Source organism: Rhinoraja longicauda, chromosome 18 (assembly GCF_053455715.1).
Source record: "Rhinoraja longicauda isolate Sanriku21f chromosome 18, sRhiLon1.1, whole genome shotgun sequence".
NCBI lineage: Eukaryota > Metazoa > Chordata > Chondrichthyes > Rajiformes > Arhynchobatidae > Rhinoraja > Rhinoraja longicauda.
This window is the reverse complement of record NC_135970.1, coordinates 30,916,543-30,930,915: the sequence shown is the minus strand read 5'-3', so window position 1 is coordinate 30,930,915 and position 14,373 is coordinate 30,916,543. Positions and strand designations below refer to the sequence as shown.

At 42.1% G+C, this 14,373-nt stretch overlaps 1 protein-coding gene across 7 annotated transcripts in view; it reads left to right on the top strand.

Moving 5' to 3' along the window:
* Window positions 1–14,373, top strand: part of dagla (diacylglycerol lipase, alpha) — a 167,450-nt gene that overhangs the window by 86,354 nt on the left and 66,723 nt on the right. For 6 of the 7 annotated variants that reach the window (XM_078415439.1, XM_078415434.1, XM_078415432.1 and 3 more), the window contains one exon: window positions 12,684–12,819. In XM_078415439.1, the coding sequence (XP_078271565.1) occupies window positions 12,725–12,819 (95 nt within the window). In that variant the 5' untranslated portion in view covers window positions 12,684–12,724. Of the gene's footprint in view, window positions 1–2,554; window positions 2,777–12,683; window positions 12,820–14,373 lie in introns of those variants that run through there. The other variant, XM_078415438.1, reaches the window with a different exon arrangement.

Below are 14,373 nucleotides of genomic sequence, written 5' to 3'. Positions count from 1 at the left end.
ACCAGTCTCTGACCTACACAGCTATTTAAGCAATTAAATTTTTGGGGGGGATTTCTTAAAATGTCACTGTTACTGGCATCTAAATTATGGTGCAGCAGATGTCTGACAGGAGCTGAGACTGCTAAAATTTCAAATGGCCGATGTATAATTGATCATTAACTTAAGGCATCATCACATCTGTTCATGACAATGTTTCGTGGTATTTTGCATTGATCTGCTAAATCAAAGTAAATAGATTTATTTTGGAAACACTAATCATAAGTGTGCCAAGTAAAACTTTGCTTCTCAGAACTCCATGAATACTGGCTGTTACACAATTTTGAGATTTTCTTTTGCTGGAAGCATTTTGGCAATCAGGATTTGGAAACTTACCTGCTAATTTTTTCAGATGTTAATCCTTTTCTGCAGTTAAAGGAAAACACGGTGTTTCATGTCCTCCTTTAATGCTTTAACATTTGTACCATGCCCATTTGTGAAAATAGGTGCAGAATATTTACAATTAGTCACATAATTTGGCAAATGCTTGGGAGTGGTTAGCAGAATTCTTGTTGAAGGTGTTTTTGTGTTCCTAATAATATTATCAAATACATGCTTTAATAATATGGCTGAGGTGAATGTTTATTATTTAATGAGAAAATGTGTAAACATTGCTTTATAATTTATGAATTATTAGCTCTCGATTATTAAAAGGGAAGGAGATGTCAGTCTAGCTGTAGTTCTGTCAGCAGTGGAAAGAGATGACAGATTTTCCTCTTACTTCTATGTGGTGTTAAAGCTACAGGTTGAGCAGAATTCAGCAACATCACCTTTGAACAGTTGAAGGAGTTCAATAGTGATTTCTGGACCATAATGGATATTTAACGGGGACATTTTCTTATTTTCTGCACACTTGGAATATTCCCTTCCATGGTGTAGTCAAGAGATCCATTTGAAGTTTTCACTCTACCCCACTCTGTTGGGAGTGTGGAAAAATGCTTATATTGATAAATAACTGTCAGGATCACACAAAAGCATTATTTAAATCTGTCTGGTATTTGTTATTGGCTTGCACCAGGTTTGAACATCTGAACAAAACTATTCTGAGCAGATGGTACGAGGTATTCATATCTCCTTGGTTGACTGACAATTAGATGTGGAGTGAAGAGTAGTTCTAAGAAATTGTGTTGAAGTTTACACTGGGATATAATCCCACAAACAGTAGGAATATTCATTTCCCTGGTAAAATCAAGAATGTCAAACGTACACTGAACGACAATCAAGTAGATGGCTACCTTTCTCAATTTTACTTTTGTTTCATTTTCCTTGCACCTTGGGTTGCTTCTCATGATAGCTTAAAGGTTTCTCCCCTATTTCTCCCATCTCACAACAAATATCTCTAATCTATTGCTAGGTCCGTAATTTCATCAGTTGTTTGGAAATTCATCTTGCTATTTTATTTCCCCCAAATGCTACAGTCCTGAGGACGGGCAAGCAGGCTCTCACTCCAAACCATGAACCTGAGCAAAAGGTATTGGGAAATGCTACTGCAACCTGACTAAATATCCACCTGGGTGTTCAGCCTTTTTATATATGATACTGCATATATTGTGTTATTTTCCCATCTCCCCAGCACCAACTTCTCTGTCTGACTGCCTCCCATGCCCCTCTCTGGTTACCTCCATTCTTGTGAATGTCTATATGGCTTCTCCCTCTCACTAGCTCTCCCTTTTTCATGCTGTCCTTTTTCTGCCCCTGTTTCCCATGATTTTTTTCACACGTGCACAGTCGCACACTCTCATATACCCACTCACTCAATCACTCTCATACAAACATGCACACACTCTAATACACACACATGGTCACACACACACACTCTCTTACACTGTCACTTCTGCACAGCCCCTCCTAGCTTGACAGGATGGATTCAGTGCCAAATGTTTCGGCTTGGTGGTTGATCTAAATCCTATGAAAGGCATCAGAAGGTGGTTGTAAAATATACAAAATTCAGGAATGCATTTTCCTAAGGCTACGAAATTGTTGCTACAAGCAGTGAATCACTAGCATGACTCATACCTATCTGTCTGTTTCTATTAACTAATATAAAAATCCTTTGCAATAAAAGAGTGGCTTAGCTAATGAAACAGCATCTTTAATTTGATGACTTTTCAATGTGGGGAGATGTAATAGACGTTATTCAAGTGTATTATGGATAATTGGTGTCTGAAAATTCAGACAATGAAGCTGTTCATCGGCAGTCGCTCTGCTTGTTGAATGGACCCCCTGTGTTGAAATTCATTATGAAATGTTGAGGTCAAAAAATTTCACTAAAATTTAAGCAAAAAATGTAGCTTAAAATCCTTAAGGAAAACGACAACATAATTTTTGCTTTAATTAAAAAATACTCTCTTTTGTTCTATTTTTGGGTGTTTGATTTTCCTCTTTAGTAATAGCTGCTATCCACTGGAGCAAACAGCAGCAGGTTTCAACAGAGGGACTTCCAAGTTCTCATTGCTTTTGAATTTGTTCGGACGTCATTTCCTTTCCAAGTTGCAGTTCTGTTTGCTGCAAAGTTTGAACATGGTCCCGAGGAAAAAATGCAACAATATTCAGACGTTTACTGTTCCAGTAGAATTTGACAAATCGCTTCACCATATGCACAGTCACTCTCTTAAAATGTTTCAGCTTTAGACATTGATTCTCGGCAGAATTGAGTTGGCCTGAGAGGTGTGGATAACTGGATTGAAATGAAGCCATTCAAAAGCAGAACACGTCACAGGCTTGGGATTGTAGATTTAAGGTATTTCATATAAGCAGCTTCCAGACTTTTTTTTAAGAGCATAAGTTAAATGGTAATTTAACTTTTCAAAGATTTAGGACTGTCTAAGCAAATGTCTAAGACTGTGTATATAATATTAAAATAGAAGTTTACAGATTTTTATTCAGACTAATCATTAATAACATTATATCCATGTCTTTAATGTTAATTTGGAGTTGCTCTCAAAAGAGGCGGCTTCTTGGAGAAATTTTGATTATTTTAAGGGTGTGTAAAATGTTTCAGGCTTTGTACTCAGTTGCAGAGTTCAGTATCAGGAAATTGAATCACATTGCTGTAAAGAAACTCCCATTAATTTAAATATATGGAAATAAATATAGATTGGTTTTCAGGTTTGCACTCAAACTAACTAGATTTCTGATATATGCAGTTTTTAGATGCCGTGATCAATGAAAATCTGCTACCATAGACAATAGACAATAGACAATAGGTGCAGGAGTAGGCCATTCAGCCCTTCGAGCCAGCACCGCCATTCAATGCGATCATGGCTGATCACTATCAATCAGTACCCCGTTCCTGCCTTCTCCCCATACCCCCTCACTCCGCTATCCTTAAGAGCTCTATCCAGCTCTCTCTTGAAAGCATCCAACGAACTGGCCTCCACTGCCTTCTGAGGCAGATAATTCCACACCTTCACCACCCTCTGACTGAAAAAGTTCTTCCTCATCTCCGTTCTAAATGGCCTACCCCTTATTCTCAAACTGTGGCCCCTTGTTCTGGACTCCCCCAACATTGGGAACATGTTATCTGCCTCTAATGTGTCCAATCCCCTAATTATCTTATATGTTTCAATAAGATCCCCCCTCATCCTTCTAAATTCCAGTGTATACAAGCCCAATCGCTCCAGCCTTTCAACATACGACAGTCCCGCCATTCCGGGAATTAATCTAGTGAACCTACGCTGCACGCCCTCCATAGCAAGAATATCCTTCCTCAAATTTGGAGACCAAAACTGCACACAGTACTCCAGGTGCGGTCTCACCAGGGCCCGGTACAACTGTAGAAGGACCTCTTTGCTCCTATACTCAACTCCTCTTGTTACGAAGGCCAACATTCCATTGGCTTTCTTCACTGCCTGCTGAACCTGCATGCTTCCTTTCATTGACTGATGCACTAGGACACCCAGATCTCGTTGAACTCCCCCTCCTCCTAACTTGACACCATTCAGATAATAATCTGCCTTTCTATTCTTACTTCCAAAGTGAATAACCTCACACTTATCTACATTAAACTGCATCTGCCATGTATCCGCCCACTCACACAACCTGTCCAGGTCACCCTGCAGCCTTATTGCATCTTCCTCACAATTCACACTACCCCCCAACTTAGTATCATCTGCAAATTTGCTAATGGTACTTTTAATCCCTCCGTCTAAGTCATTAATGTATATCGTAAATAGCTGGGGTCCCAGCACCGAACCTTGCGGTACCCCACTGGTCACTACCTGCCATTCCGAAAGGGACCCATTTATCCCCACTCTTTGCTTTCTGTCTGTTAACCAATTTTCTATCCATGTCAGTACCCTACCCCCAATACCATGTGCCCTAATTTTGCCCACTAATCTCCTATGTGGGACCTTGTCGAAGGCTTTCTGAAAGTCGAGGTACACCACATCCACTGACTCTCCCTTGTCAATTTTCCTAGTTACATCCTCAAAAAATTCCAGTAGATTTGTCAAGCATGATTTCCCCTTCGTAAATCCATGCTGACTCGGAACGATCCCGTTACTGCTATCCAAATGCTCAGCAATTTCGTCTTTTATAATTGACTCCAGCATTTTCCCCACCACTGATGTCAGACTAACTGGTCTATAATTACCCGTTTTCTCTCTCCCTCCTTTCTTAAAAAGTGGGATAACATTTGCTATCCTCCAATCCACAGGAACTGATCCTGAATCTATAGAACATTGAAAAATGATCTCCAATGCTTCCACTATTTCTAGAGCCACCTCCTTAAGTACTCTGGGATGCAGACCATCAGGCCCTGGGGATTTATCAGCCTTCAGTCCCATCAGTCTACCCAAAACCATTTCCTGCCTAATGTGGATTTCCTTCAGTTCCTCCATCACCCTAGGTTCTCCAGCCCCTAGAACATTTGGGAGATTGTGTGTATCTTCCTCAGTGAAGACAGATCCAAAGTAACGGTTTAACTCGTCTGCCATTTCTTTGTTCCCCATAATAAATTCCCCTGCTTCTGTCTTCAAGGGACCCACATTTGCCTTGACTATTTTTTTCCTCTTCACGTACCTAAAAAAACTTTTGCTATCCTCCTTTATATTATTGGCTAGTTTACCCTCGTACCTCATCTTTTCTCCTCGTATTGCCTTTTTAGTTAACTTTTGTTGCTCTTTAAAAGAGTCCCAATCCTCTGTCTTCCCACTCTTCTTTGCTATGTTATACTTCCTCTCCTTAATTTTTATGCTGTCCCTGACTTCCCTTGTCAGCCACAGGTGTCTCTTACTCCCCTTAGAGTCTTTCCACCTCTTTGGAATAAATTGATCCTGCAACCTCTGCATTATTCCCAGGAATACCTGCCATTGCTGTTCTACCGTCTTCCCTGCTAGGGCCTCCTTCCAATCAATTTTGGCCAGCTCCCGCCTCATGCCTCTGTAATCCCCTTTGCTATACTGTAATACCGACACTTCCGATTTTCCCTTCTGCCTTTCCATTTGCAGAGTAAAACTTATCATGTTGTGATCACTGCCTCCTAATGGCTCTTTTACCTCTAGTCCCCTTATCAGATCAGGATCATTACACAACACTAAATCCAGAATTGCCTTCTCCCTGGTAGGCTCCAGTACAAGCTGTTCTAAGAATCCATCTCGAAGGCACTCTACAAACTCTCTTTCCTGGGGTCCATTTCCAACCTGATTTTCCCAGTCTACCTGCATGTTGAAATCTCCCATAACCACCGTAGCATTACATTTTTGACACGCCAATTTTATCTCCTGATTTAACTTGCACCCTAAGTCGAGGCTACTGTTTGGGGGCCTATAGATAACTCCCATTAGGGTCTTTTTACCCTTACAATTTCTCATTTCTATCCATACTGATTCAACATCTCCTGATTCTATGTCACCCCTTGCAAGGGAATGAATATCATTCCTTACCATCAGAGCAACCCCACCCCCTCTGCCCACCTGTCTGTCTTTTCTATACGTTGTGTACCCCTGAATATTCAGTTCCCAGCCCTGGTCCTCTTGTAGCCATGTCTCAGTGATCCCTACAACATCATACTTGCCCATGACTAACTGAGCCTCAAGCTCATCCACTTTATTTTTTATACTACGCGCATTTAAGTACAACACTTTAACTTCTGTATTTACCTCCCCTCTCACATCGTTCACAATTGGCCCTGCCCTTAATTTCTTTTCCGCTCTAGAACTTCTGTTCCCATTCTTCCGAAAGTCTTTTGCAATATCTCCTGTATTCCCTTTTACCTCATCTTCATATTCACAATTTGTTAACCCCTCCCCCCCACTACTTAGTTTAAAGCCACAGGTGTCATACTAGCAAACCTGCCTGCCAGAATGTTTGTCCCCCTGCTGTTAAGATGCAACCCGTCCCTTTTGTACAAGTCACCCCTAGCCCAGAAGAGATCCCAGTGGTCCAGAAATCTAAATCCCTGCTCTCTGCACCAGTCCCTCAGCCATAAATTCATACCCTCTATCTCTCTGTTCCTGGCCTCACCAGCACGAGGTACCGGTAGCAGTCCAGAGATAACTACCTTCGACGTCCTACTTCTCAGCGTTTTTCCCAACTCTCTAAACTCCCGCTGTAGCACCTCCTTCCTCTTCCGCCCGACGTCATTCGTGCCCACGTGCACAACGACTTCAGGTTGATCGCCTTCCCTCGCTAGGATTTTCTGAAGCCGGTCTGTGATGTGTTGAACCCTGGCACCAGGGAGGCAACAGACCATCCTCAAGTCCCTCCTGCTGCCACAGAATCTTCTATCCGTCCCTCGGACTATGGAGTCACCGACCACTACGGCTCTTCCAGACTTCGGTCTCCCCTGTCGTGTATCCTTGCCAACAGGTCCGCCACTCGGACTGGAAACGTCTTCTGCCCCGACAGTTCCCAAGAGGGTATACCTATTTGCAATAGGCACAGCCACCGGGGTCTCCTGTAGTCCACGTCCACTCCTCCCTGAAACAGTCTCCCACCTTCGCTCGACCTGGACCCTTGGCGTGACAGCCTCACAATAGGTCCTGTCGAGGAAACTCTCGCATTCCCGGATGGCCCTGAGGTCATCCAACTGCCTCTCCAACTCCACCACACGTCCCTTCAGGAGCTGCACCTGGACACAGTTCTTGCAGGTGTAGCTCCCAGAAGCTCCCGCGACGTCCCTGTCTTCCCACATCCTGCAGGAAACACACCGCACCAACTTTTCCGCCATCACCTTGTGCCTATAACCAGCTCTGGCTTAAAACAATGGTATCCTCCTCACCTCAGCCTCCTCGCCGAAGACTCGCAGCCAAAGACTCGCACTTTTCTCACTGGGCTGCACCTGAACAGGGCTGCACCCTTTTGTGAGCCTTGCTTATATCACCAATTTAAATTGCCTGATTGTCCAATTTACCTGACTTCTCACTTAAACTGCCTGTTGAACTGTGATTAGCACTTACTTTACTGCTCAGCCAACGGGCGTCCTTGCTCTGCTCCCGGACTTTTCAAATTGACTACTACTTCCTTTTGGCGCTCTTTTTAAACTGCCTGTTGAACTGTGATTAGCACTTACTTTACTGCTCAGCCAACGGGCGTCCTTGCTCTGCTCCCGGACTTTTCAAATTGACTACTACTTCCTTTTGGCGCTCTTTTTAAACTGCCTGTTCAACTGTGATTAGCACTTACTTTACTGCTCAGCCAACGGGCGTCCTTGCTCTGCTCCCGGACTTTTCAAATTGACTACTACTTCCTTTTGGCGCTCTTTTTAAACTGCCTGTTGAACTGTGATTAGCACTTACTTTACTGCCACCATGTTTCCCTTTCTTGAAAATGATCATTCAATTTTTGTCAGATCTCTTGCATACTAAGTGATTTTTCATGTGCAGTCCATCAGGTTATTTAACCTGCACCCCTTCTTCCCTCCCTCTGAATGCCTGTATATTCACTCTCCTTGCCAGCTGCCCCTCTAACAAGGTTGAGACAGAATTGGTTTGCTGTTGGCATCTGCCTACATTTTGAACAGAATGTATAGGTGGCAAATGTGTGTAAACCCAAGGTAAGTTTACCATTATCCTGAGCTCAATAATGCATATCTTGAATGAGCTTATGTTACACAGATCTACGATTAAAGTTGGTATCTCCCTGGACTTTGTTACCACTATGTTCAGTAAATGTACCTTTTGCATTTTCCGAATAGTACAAATTAATTTCTGAACATTTATTAATAGAGGAAACAGTAAAAAATGGGACTGTAGTAATTTTATTATGACCGTGGTAAAATGTTGAAGAGGCAATTTTTTTAAACAAAATTATGCATCCATTGATGGTTACTTTGGAAATGTGTGATTATTTTTATTGAAGTAAAATATTAATTATGTTTCTGAATGGTAGTGTGTTCTATAGGATGTTTGTGTGTGTGAAATAGCCCATATTTCTTGTAAATGTACCAAATTATTTGCTAGTTATCTTAACAGCGTGGTCATAAGTGGTACAAGTGAACAACAAGTAGTTTTACAATGACACGATGGAAGCGTTATAATTGTGTTATGAAAACATCATTGCAATGGGGGCTAGAGTGTTTCAGACTCATGAAACCAAATTTCTTTCCCCTCTAGGATTTTCCAAAATAAAGATTGTTTTAGTGGCTGTAAGTTTATTTTTGTTTCTGCAAACTAAAAATAGAGTATCATTGCACAAGTATCAATAGAAGTAATTGCTTGTCAATTTGCATGGCCTCCTGTGTGAAACTGACAGACTGTGTTGTTAAGAGCCAATAGTAGTGTATGATTACTGAGGGGAAGTTACATGAAAACTGTGTTTTTCCTCAACTGTTTTCTTTGCAAGCCAACTTTTTTTCTGTCTGTAACTTTTCAAAGTAATTTTTAAGTGGTTCTCCAGTTCTTGACCCAAATCCTGTCAAAACTAATTTGGCCTAAATAATACAAATAGTGTACTAATTCATCAATCACGTTATATTCAATTTGCATTATGAAATCACATGTTATAGAAGAACTACCTGTATGCAGCAATGCAGTTAATTTTGATTGGTAAATATATTTTGGAAAAATACTCCCACATTAAAGATTTTGTAGATTAACTATATGCAAAATATATGTTATGATTTTAAGAATGTCACCGTCTTTAGGAAAACGTGGGACTGTTTGAACAGGATATGCATATCATGTACTCTTTCCACCAATTTTTTACCAAGATACTAAACAGATTCTCAGAATCTATAAACCTGAACAAACTTCAATAGCAATTACAATCTAAAGGATCCCTATGCGAGTATGTATGTTGTCAGTACCAAAGAGGTGGTTTGGTAACAGCCACGTTTTATCATGGTGTGAAAAGCATGTGTTGAATGACAGCCGTGACATTCTCTGGCATGTTCAGTGCTGCAACTTTACACCATCACGTTTTGTATGCTGAACCTTTCAGGGAGGTACTATGAGAGTGAAGCGTGCAAATTAACATGGGAATTTGGACACAAGCTTCTTAATTTTCATATTTAACTACTTTTGGCAGATGCTACATAATGATGATGTGAAAGAATCAGGAAATTTACAACACAGGCCATTAGACCAATTGTGACTGTGCCAGCTGAAAAATTGCTCCTCTGTCAGATCCCACCTTCCAGCCCTGCTGATCACAGCCCTTCATGTGCACTTCCAGTACTTTTTAAATACAGTGAGGATTCCTGCCTCTGCCTCTTTATCAAGCAGAACAATCCGCACACTTAAAAACTTCAGACTTATCAAAATCATGAAAGGAATAGATTTGGTAAACGCAGAGTAGGGAAATCGAGAACTAGAGGACATTGGATTCAGGTGAGGGGAAAGATTTAATAGGATCCTGAGGGGTAACTTTTTTACACAAAGGGTGGTGGGTGTATGGAACAAGCTGCCGGAGGAGGAGGTTGAGGCAGGTATTATCGCATTGTTTAAGAAACAAATAGACGAGCGCATGGATAGGATAGGTTTAGAGGCATATGTGCCAAAAGCATGCAGGTGGGACTAGTGTAGATGGGGCATGTTGGTCGGCGTGGTCAAGTTGGGCTGAAGGGCCGGTTACCAAGCTGTATGACTCTATCACTATGACCTTCTCAATACTGTTTTTTTCTCATCTCACTATTCCCTTATCTTTCTGTTAAGGGAAGTATTCTTCCGATTTTACTCCATTTAGCTTCTTTGGTAAATGAAAATCAAAAAAAGTTGCAATGCTGGAAATCTGAAATAAAAAGAAATGCTGGAAAATACTCAACAGATCAGGCAGCATCTGAAGAAGACGACCAATACTGAATTCTCCAGCTTTATATGGCTTTCTCTTTCATTCTGTCTGCATCAGAATTGGCTAATTCTGCCAGTCATCCATCTGTGATTTCTGGCTTAGCTTTTCTCTCTGCATTGGTATAGCCTGGCTTGCTAGTCATGACTTGGCCCTGATTAGCAACAGACAAATAGTCTGTTGAGTTAATTATCATTATGCACAAGTATGGTGAGGCGCACGTACAATGAAAAGCTTGCTTGCAGCAGCTCCACAGGCATGTTGATTCAGAAAAACACACACAACATAATTATACATAAATTCAACAAGATGCTGAAAAGAAAAAGTGTGCAAAAAGAAGACATTAGTGCAAAAACACAATAGAAACAAATCCATGGTGGTACAAGAAGCGATCCATAGTGCTTACCTGCTGAGGTGGGATGTGGGTTGTGCAGGCTGTTTCAAGAACATTATGGTTGTAGAAAAGCAGCTGTTCCTGAATCTGGTGGTGTTGAACATCAGGCCTCTGCACTTCCTGCCTAATGGTAGCAGCGAGAAGAGGTCATGGCTTGGATTGTGTGGATCCTTGATGATAAATGCCCGCTTCTCGAGGCAGTTTGGGGAGGGACAGAGGCCGTGATGGACTGTGCTGCCCGCCACTCTCTGCAGCTTCTTGCAATTTGAACATTGGAATTATCATAGCAGGCCTTGATGCAACTTATCTGGATACTTTTTACTATGCATCTGTAGAGGGTTGTGAGAGTATTTGGTAACGTGCAACTTTTATTAAAGTAGAGGCATTGGCGCACCTTCCTTCTGATTACAAGGAAGCTTAATATGCTTCTAACTCATTTAGGTTTTCTCTCCCACAGTGATACCTTTGCTGTTTCCATTTTTTCATCAACTTCTGAGACAAAATTACTTTTCTTTCCTTCAGTTCTGGCAAAGAGTAATGGAGCTGATTTTTTTTCTCTGTTTCGTCTTTCCACAAATGCTGCCTGGCATGCTGAGTATTTCCAGTGTTCTGTTTTTGTTATAGCCTCTCTACAATTTAATGCAGCTTAAGTATACAATCAGCTTTGATCTATCGTCTTTGAGCTATATTATTTGATATCTAGTCTTTTTGTTCACTGGATAGCACATACCAATAAGCTTAACAATAATAAACTAAACTTTAAAAAAACCTAAAAAAGATATCAACTTAGCTTATAGCCACAAATTTTCAGTTACTTCCTGCACCCTCTCCAGTACAATCACATCTTTGCTCTTGTGCAATTTTTTGACCAGAACTAAGCACAACACTCAAACCATGGTCAAACAAGTATGGAACATTATTAGGGTATAACCTCACTCTCTGGTGTTCTATGCCTTGGCTAATAAAGGAAAGTATCGTGTTGCCATTTGGTCACTTTATTAAACTTTTCTAGTACATTTGAGGAAATGTGAACATACATGCTCCATCTCGTCTTCAACACCTGCCATTAATTGTGTATTTCTAAATACATCACCTCTCTGTTCTCCAAAGGAAATATACTTCATCAAATTTTTGCCCAACTGGATCATTAAAATTTTTATGATGATTATGGTTTTCCTTCTCACTGTCACCCAATTGCTGGTTTACTGCTAAAATATTGAAGGCCACTGAAAGTTTATTCTTATCAGGTCAACAAAACTGTTGACAAACAATTGGAGCTACTGTTTTTGTCGCAATTGGTTTTATTTCAGGGTGCTGCTTGGTATTGAGTAATTCCATTGTAATCACTTCAAAACCAGAGAGTTCTGCAAATCACACAATATCCATCTCACAATGTCCAGTTGTTGGGAATCTTCTCAAGCAAATAACGCCAATAACCAAATCTCTAGTAATTGGGATGATTATATATACAGTATCTATATGAACCAAATCACTTTTGTTCGTACCTTATTTTCTTTCGCTTTCTCCGCTTATGTTTTTACATCTGCTTTGTAGCAAAATTATTATAGCTTCAATGATTTGAATTTTATAATAGAACATCTCCAATATGTAGATACACTGCATGGTAAAAGTATTAAATAAAATTAAGCAAAACACAAACAGCTGGAGGAACACAGCAGGAAATGAAAGGATGATGTGGAGGAAATGAAAGGATGATGTTTTGAGGACTCTTCTTCAGACTGACCCGAAATATTGTCTGTCCATTTATTCCACAGATGCTGCGTGATCCACTGAGTTACTCCAGCACTGTGTTTTCCTCAAGATTCTAACATAAGCAGTTCCTTGTCTGTATTAATTAAGATTGTTTGGATGTATTGATCCAGCTAATGAATGGCACCATGAGGTGATTCTGCAGTTCCAGTTGGATATTTTTAATTGCACGTAAACATGTCACGTGCATTGTTTGCAAAATCATGGATCTAGGTGTCTTTCTTTTGTTTGATTGATACCATTTTATTTCCTACAGGATTCCGGCATTAATGAACAAATTAACTGGTAGCCGAGACCATGCCGGGGATTGTGATCTTTAGGCGGCGCTGGTCAGTGGGGAGTGATGACTTGGTGCTGCCGGGAATCTTCCTCTTCCTCATTCACACTACCTGGTAATGACTGTTCTTTTCATTGTTGCTCCTCTTCTAAATGGAATATTTTGTGAACTGACAATAGAGGCGGAATTGACTTGATAATTAAAACATACATATGAAATCTGTCACAATTATCTAAACATAGAACATAGTGTAGTGCAGCACAGGAACGTCTTTCGGCCCACGATGTTGGTACTGAACCTAATTCCAAATCAAGCCAATCCCCTTTGTTTGCACAAAATCTATATCCCTTAATTCCCTGCATGTGCCTATGTAAAAGCTTCTTAAACACCACTATCATATCTGCTTCTGCCCCCATCCTGGCAAGTGTGTTCCAGGCACCGACCACTCTCCTTTACATTTTTCCCATCTCACCTTAAAGTTATACGATACGATAAAACTTTATTCATCCTTGGAGAGAAATTGATCTGCCAACAGTCACAACACACAAGGTACACGAAAAACTTGAAATTAAAAGTGAAAATAAAAAAGTAAAAGGCAAGCAACTGTTGACATTAGCCTTCATCAGTTAAAGTATTGAGTATAGAAGTTGGGAGGTTATATTACATTCAACAGTTCAACAGAGCTTTATTTGTCATTCGGTACCAAGGTACCGAACGAAACTACATAGCAGTCACACACAAAAAAGAACACAAGACACATGACCCCAACACAAACGTCCATCACAGCGACTCCAAACACCCCCTCACTGTGATGGAGGCAACAAAACTTCCACTCTCTTCCCCACGCCCACGGACAGACAGCTCGTCCCTGACCGACCCGCACAGTCCCCGCAAGGGGATGGAAGTCCCCGCGGCCGAGTCGCACCGGGCGCTGAGACGTCTCGCGGCCGAACCGGGCGGTGGAAGGCCCCGCAGCCGAGCCGTGCGCAGCTAAGTCCCGCGGCCGAGCCGCACCGGGCGATGTTAGGCCCCACGGCCGAGCCGCTCCGGGCGATGGAAGGTCCCGCGGCCAAGCCGCACCGGGCGATGTTAGGCCCCATGGCCGAGCCGCACCGGGCGATGGAAGGCCCCGCGGCCAAGCCGCACCGGGCGATGTTAAGTCCAGCGGCCGAGCCGCACCAGCGATGAAAAGTCCCGCGGCCGAGCCGCACCGGGCGATGGAAGGCCCCGCGGCCAAGCCACACCGGGCACTGTTAAGTCCAGCGGCCGAGCCGCACCGGGCGATGTTAGGCCCCGCGGCCGAGCCGCACCCCGCGCCGTGAGGAAGAGACCTAAAAGAGAAAGGTTTCCCCCACCCCCCCACCCACACCACCACCCCCCACACATACACAACCAAAAAAAAACCAAAAACCATCCCAACACCGACACACAACAAAAAAAAAGGAAAAAGACGAACAGACTGCTAGCGAGCCGCAGCCGTTAGGCGCCGCCACTTCCGCAGACATTGGTGAGGCAACACTTAAAGTAATGTGTTCAGTTTTGGTCACGCTGTTATAGGAAAGATTTTGTTAAGCTGAAAAGGGTGCAGAAAAGATTTATGAGGATGTTGCCAGGACTCAAGGGCCTGAGCTATAGGGAGCGATTGAGCAGGCTCAGATTTCATTCCTTG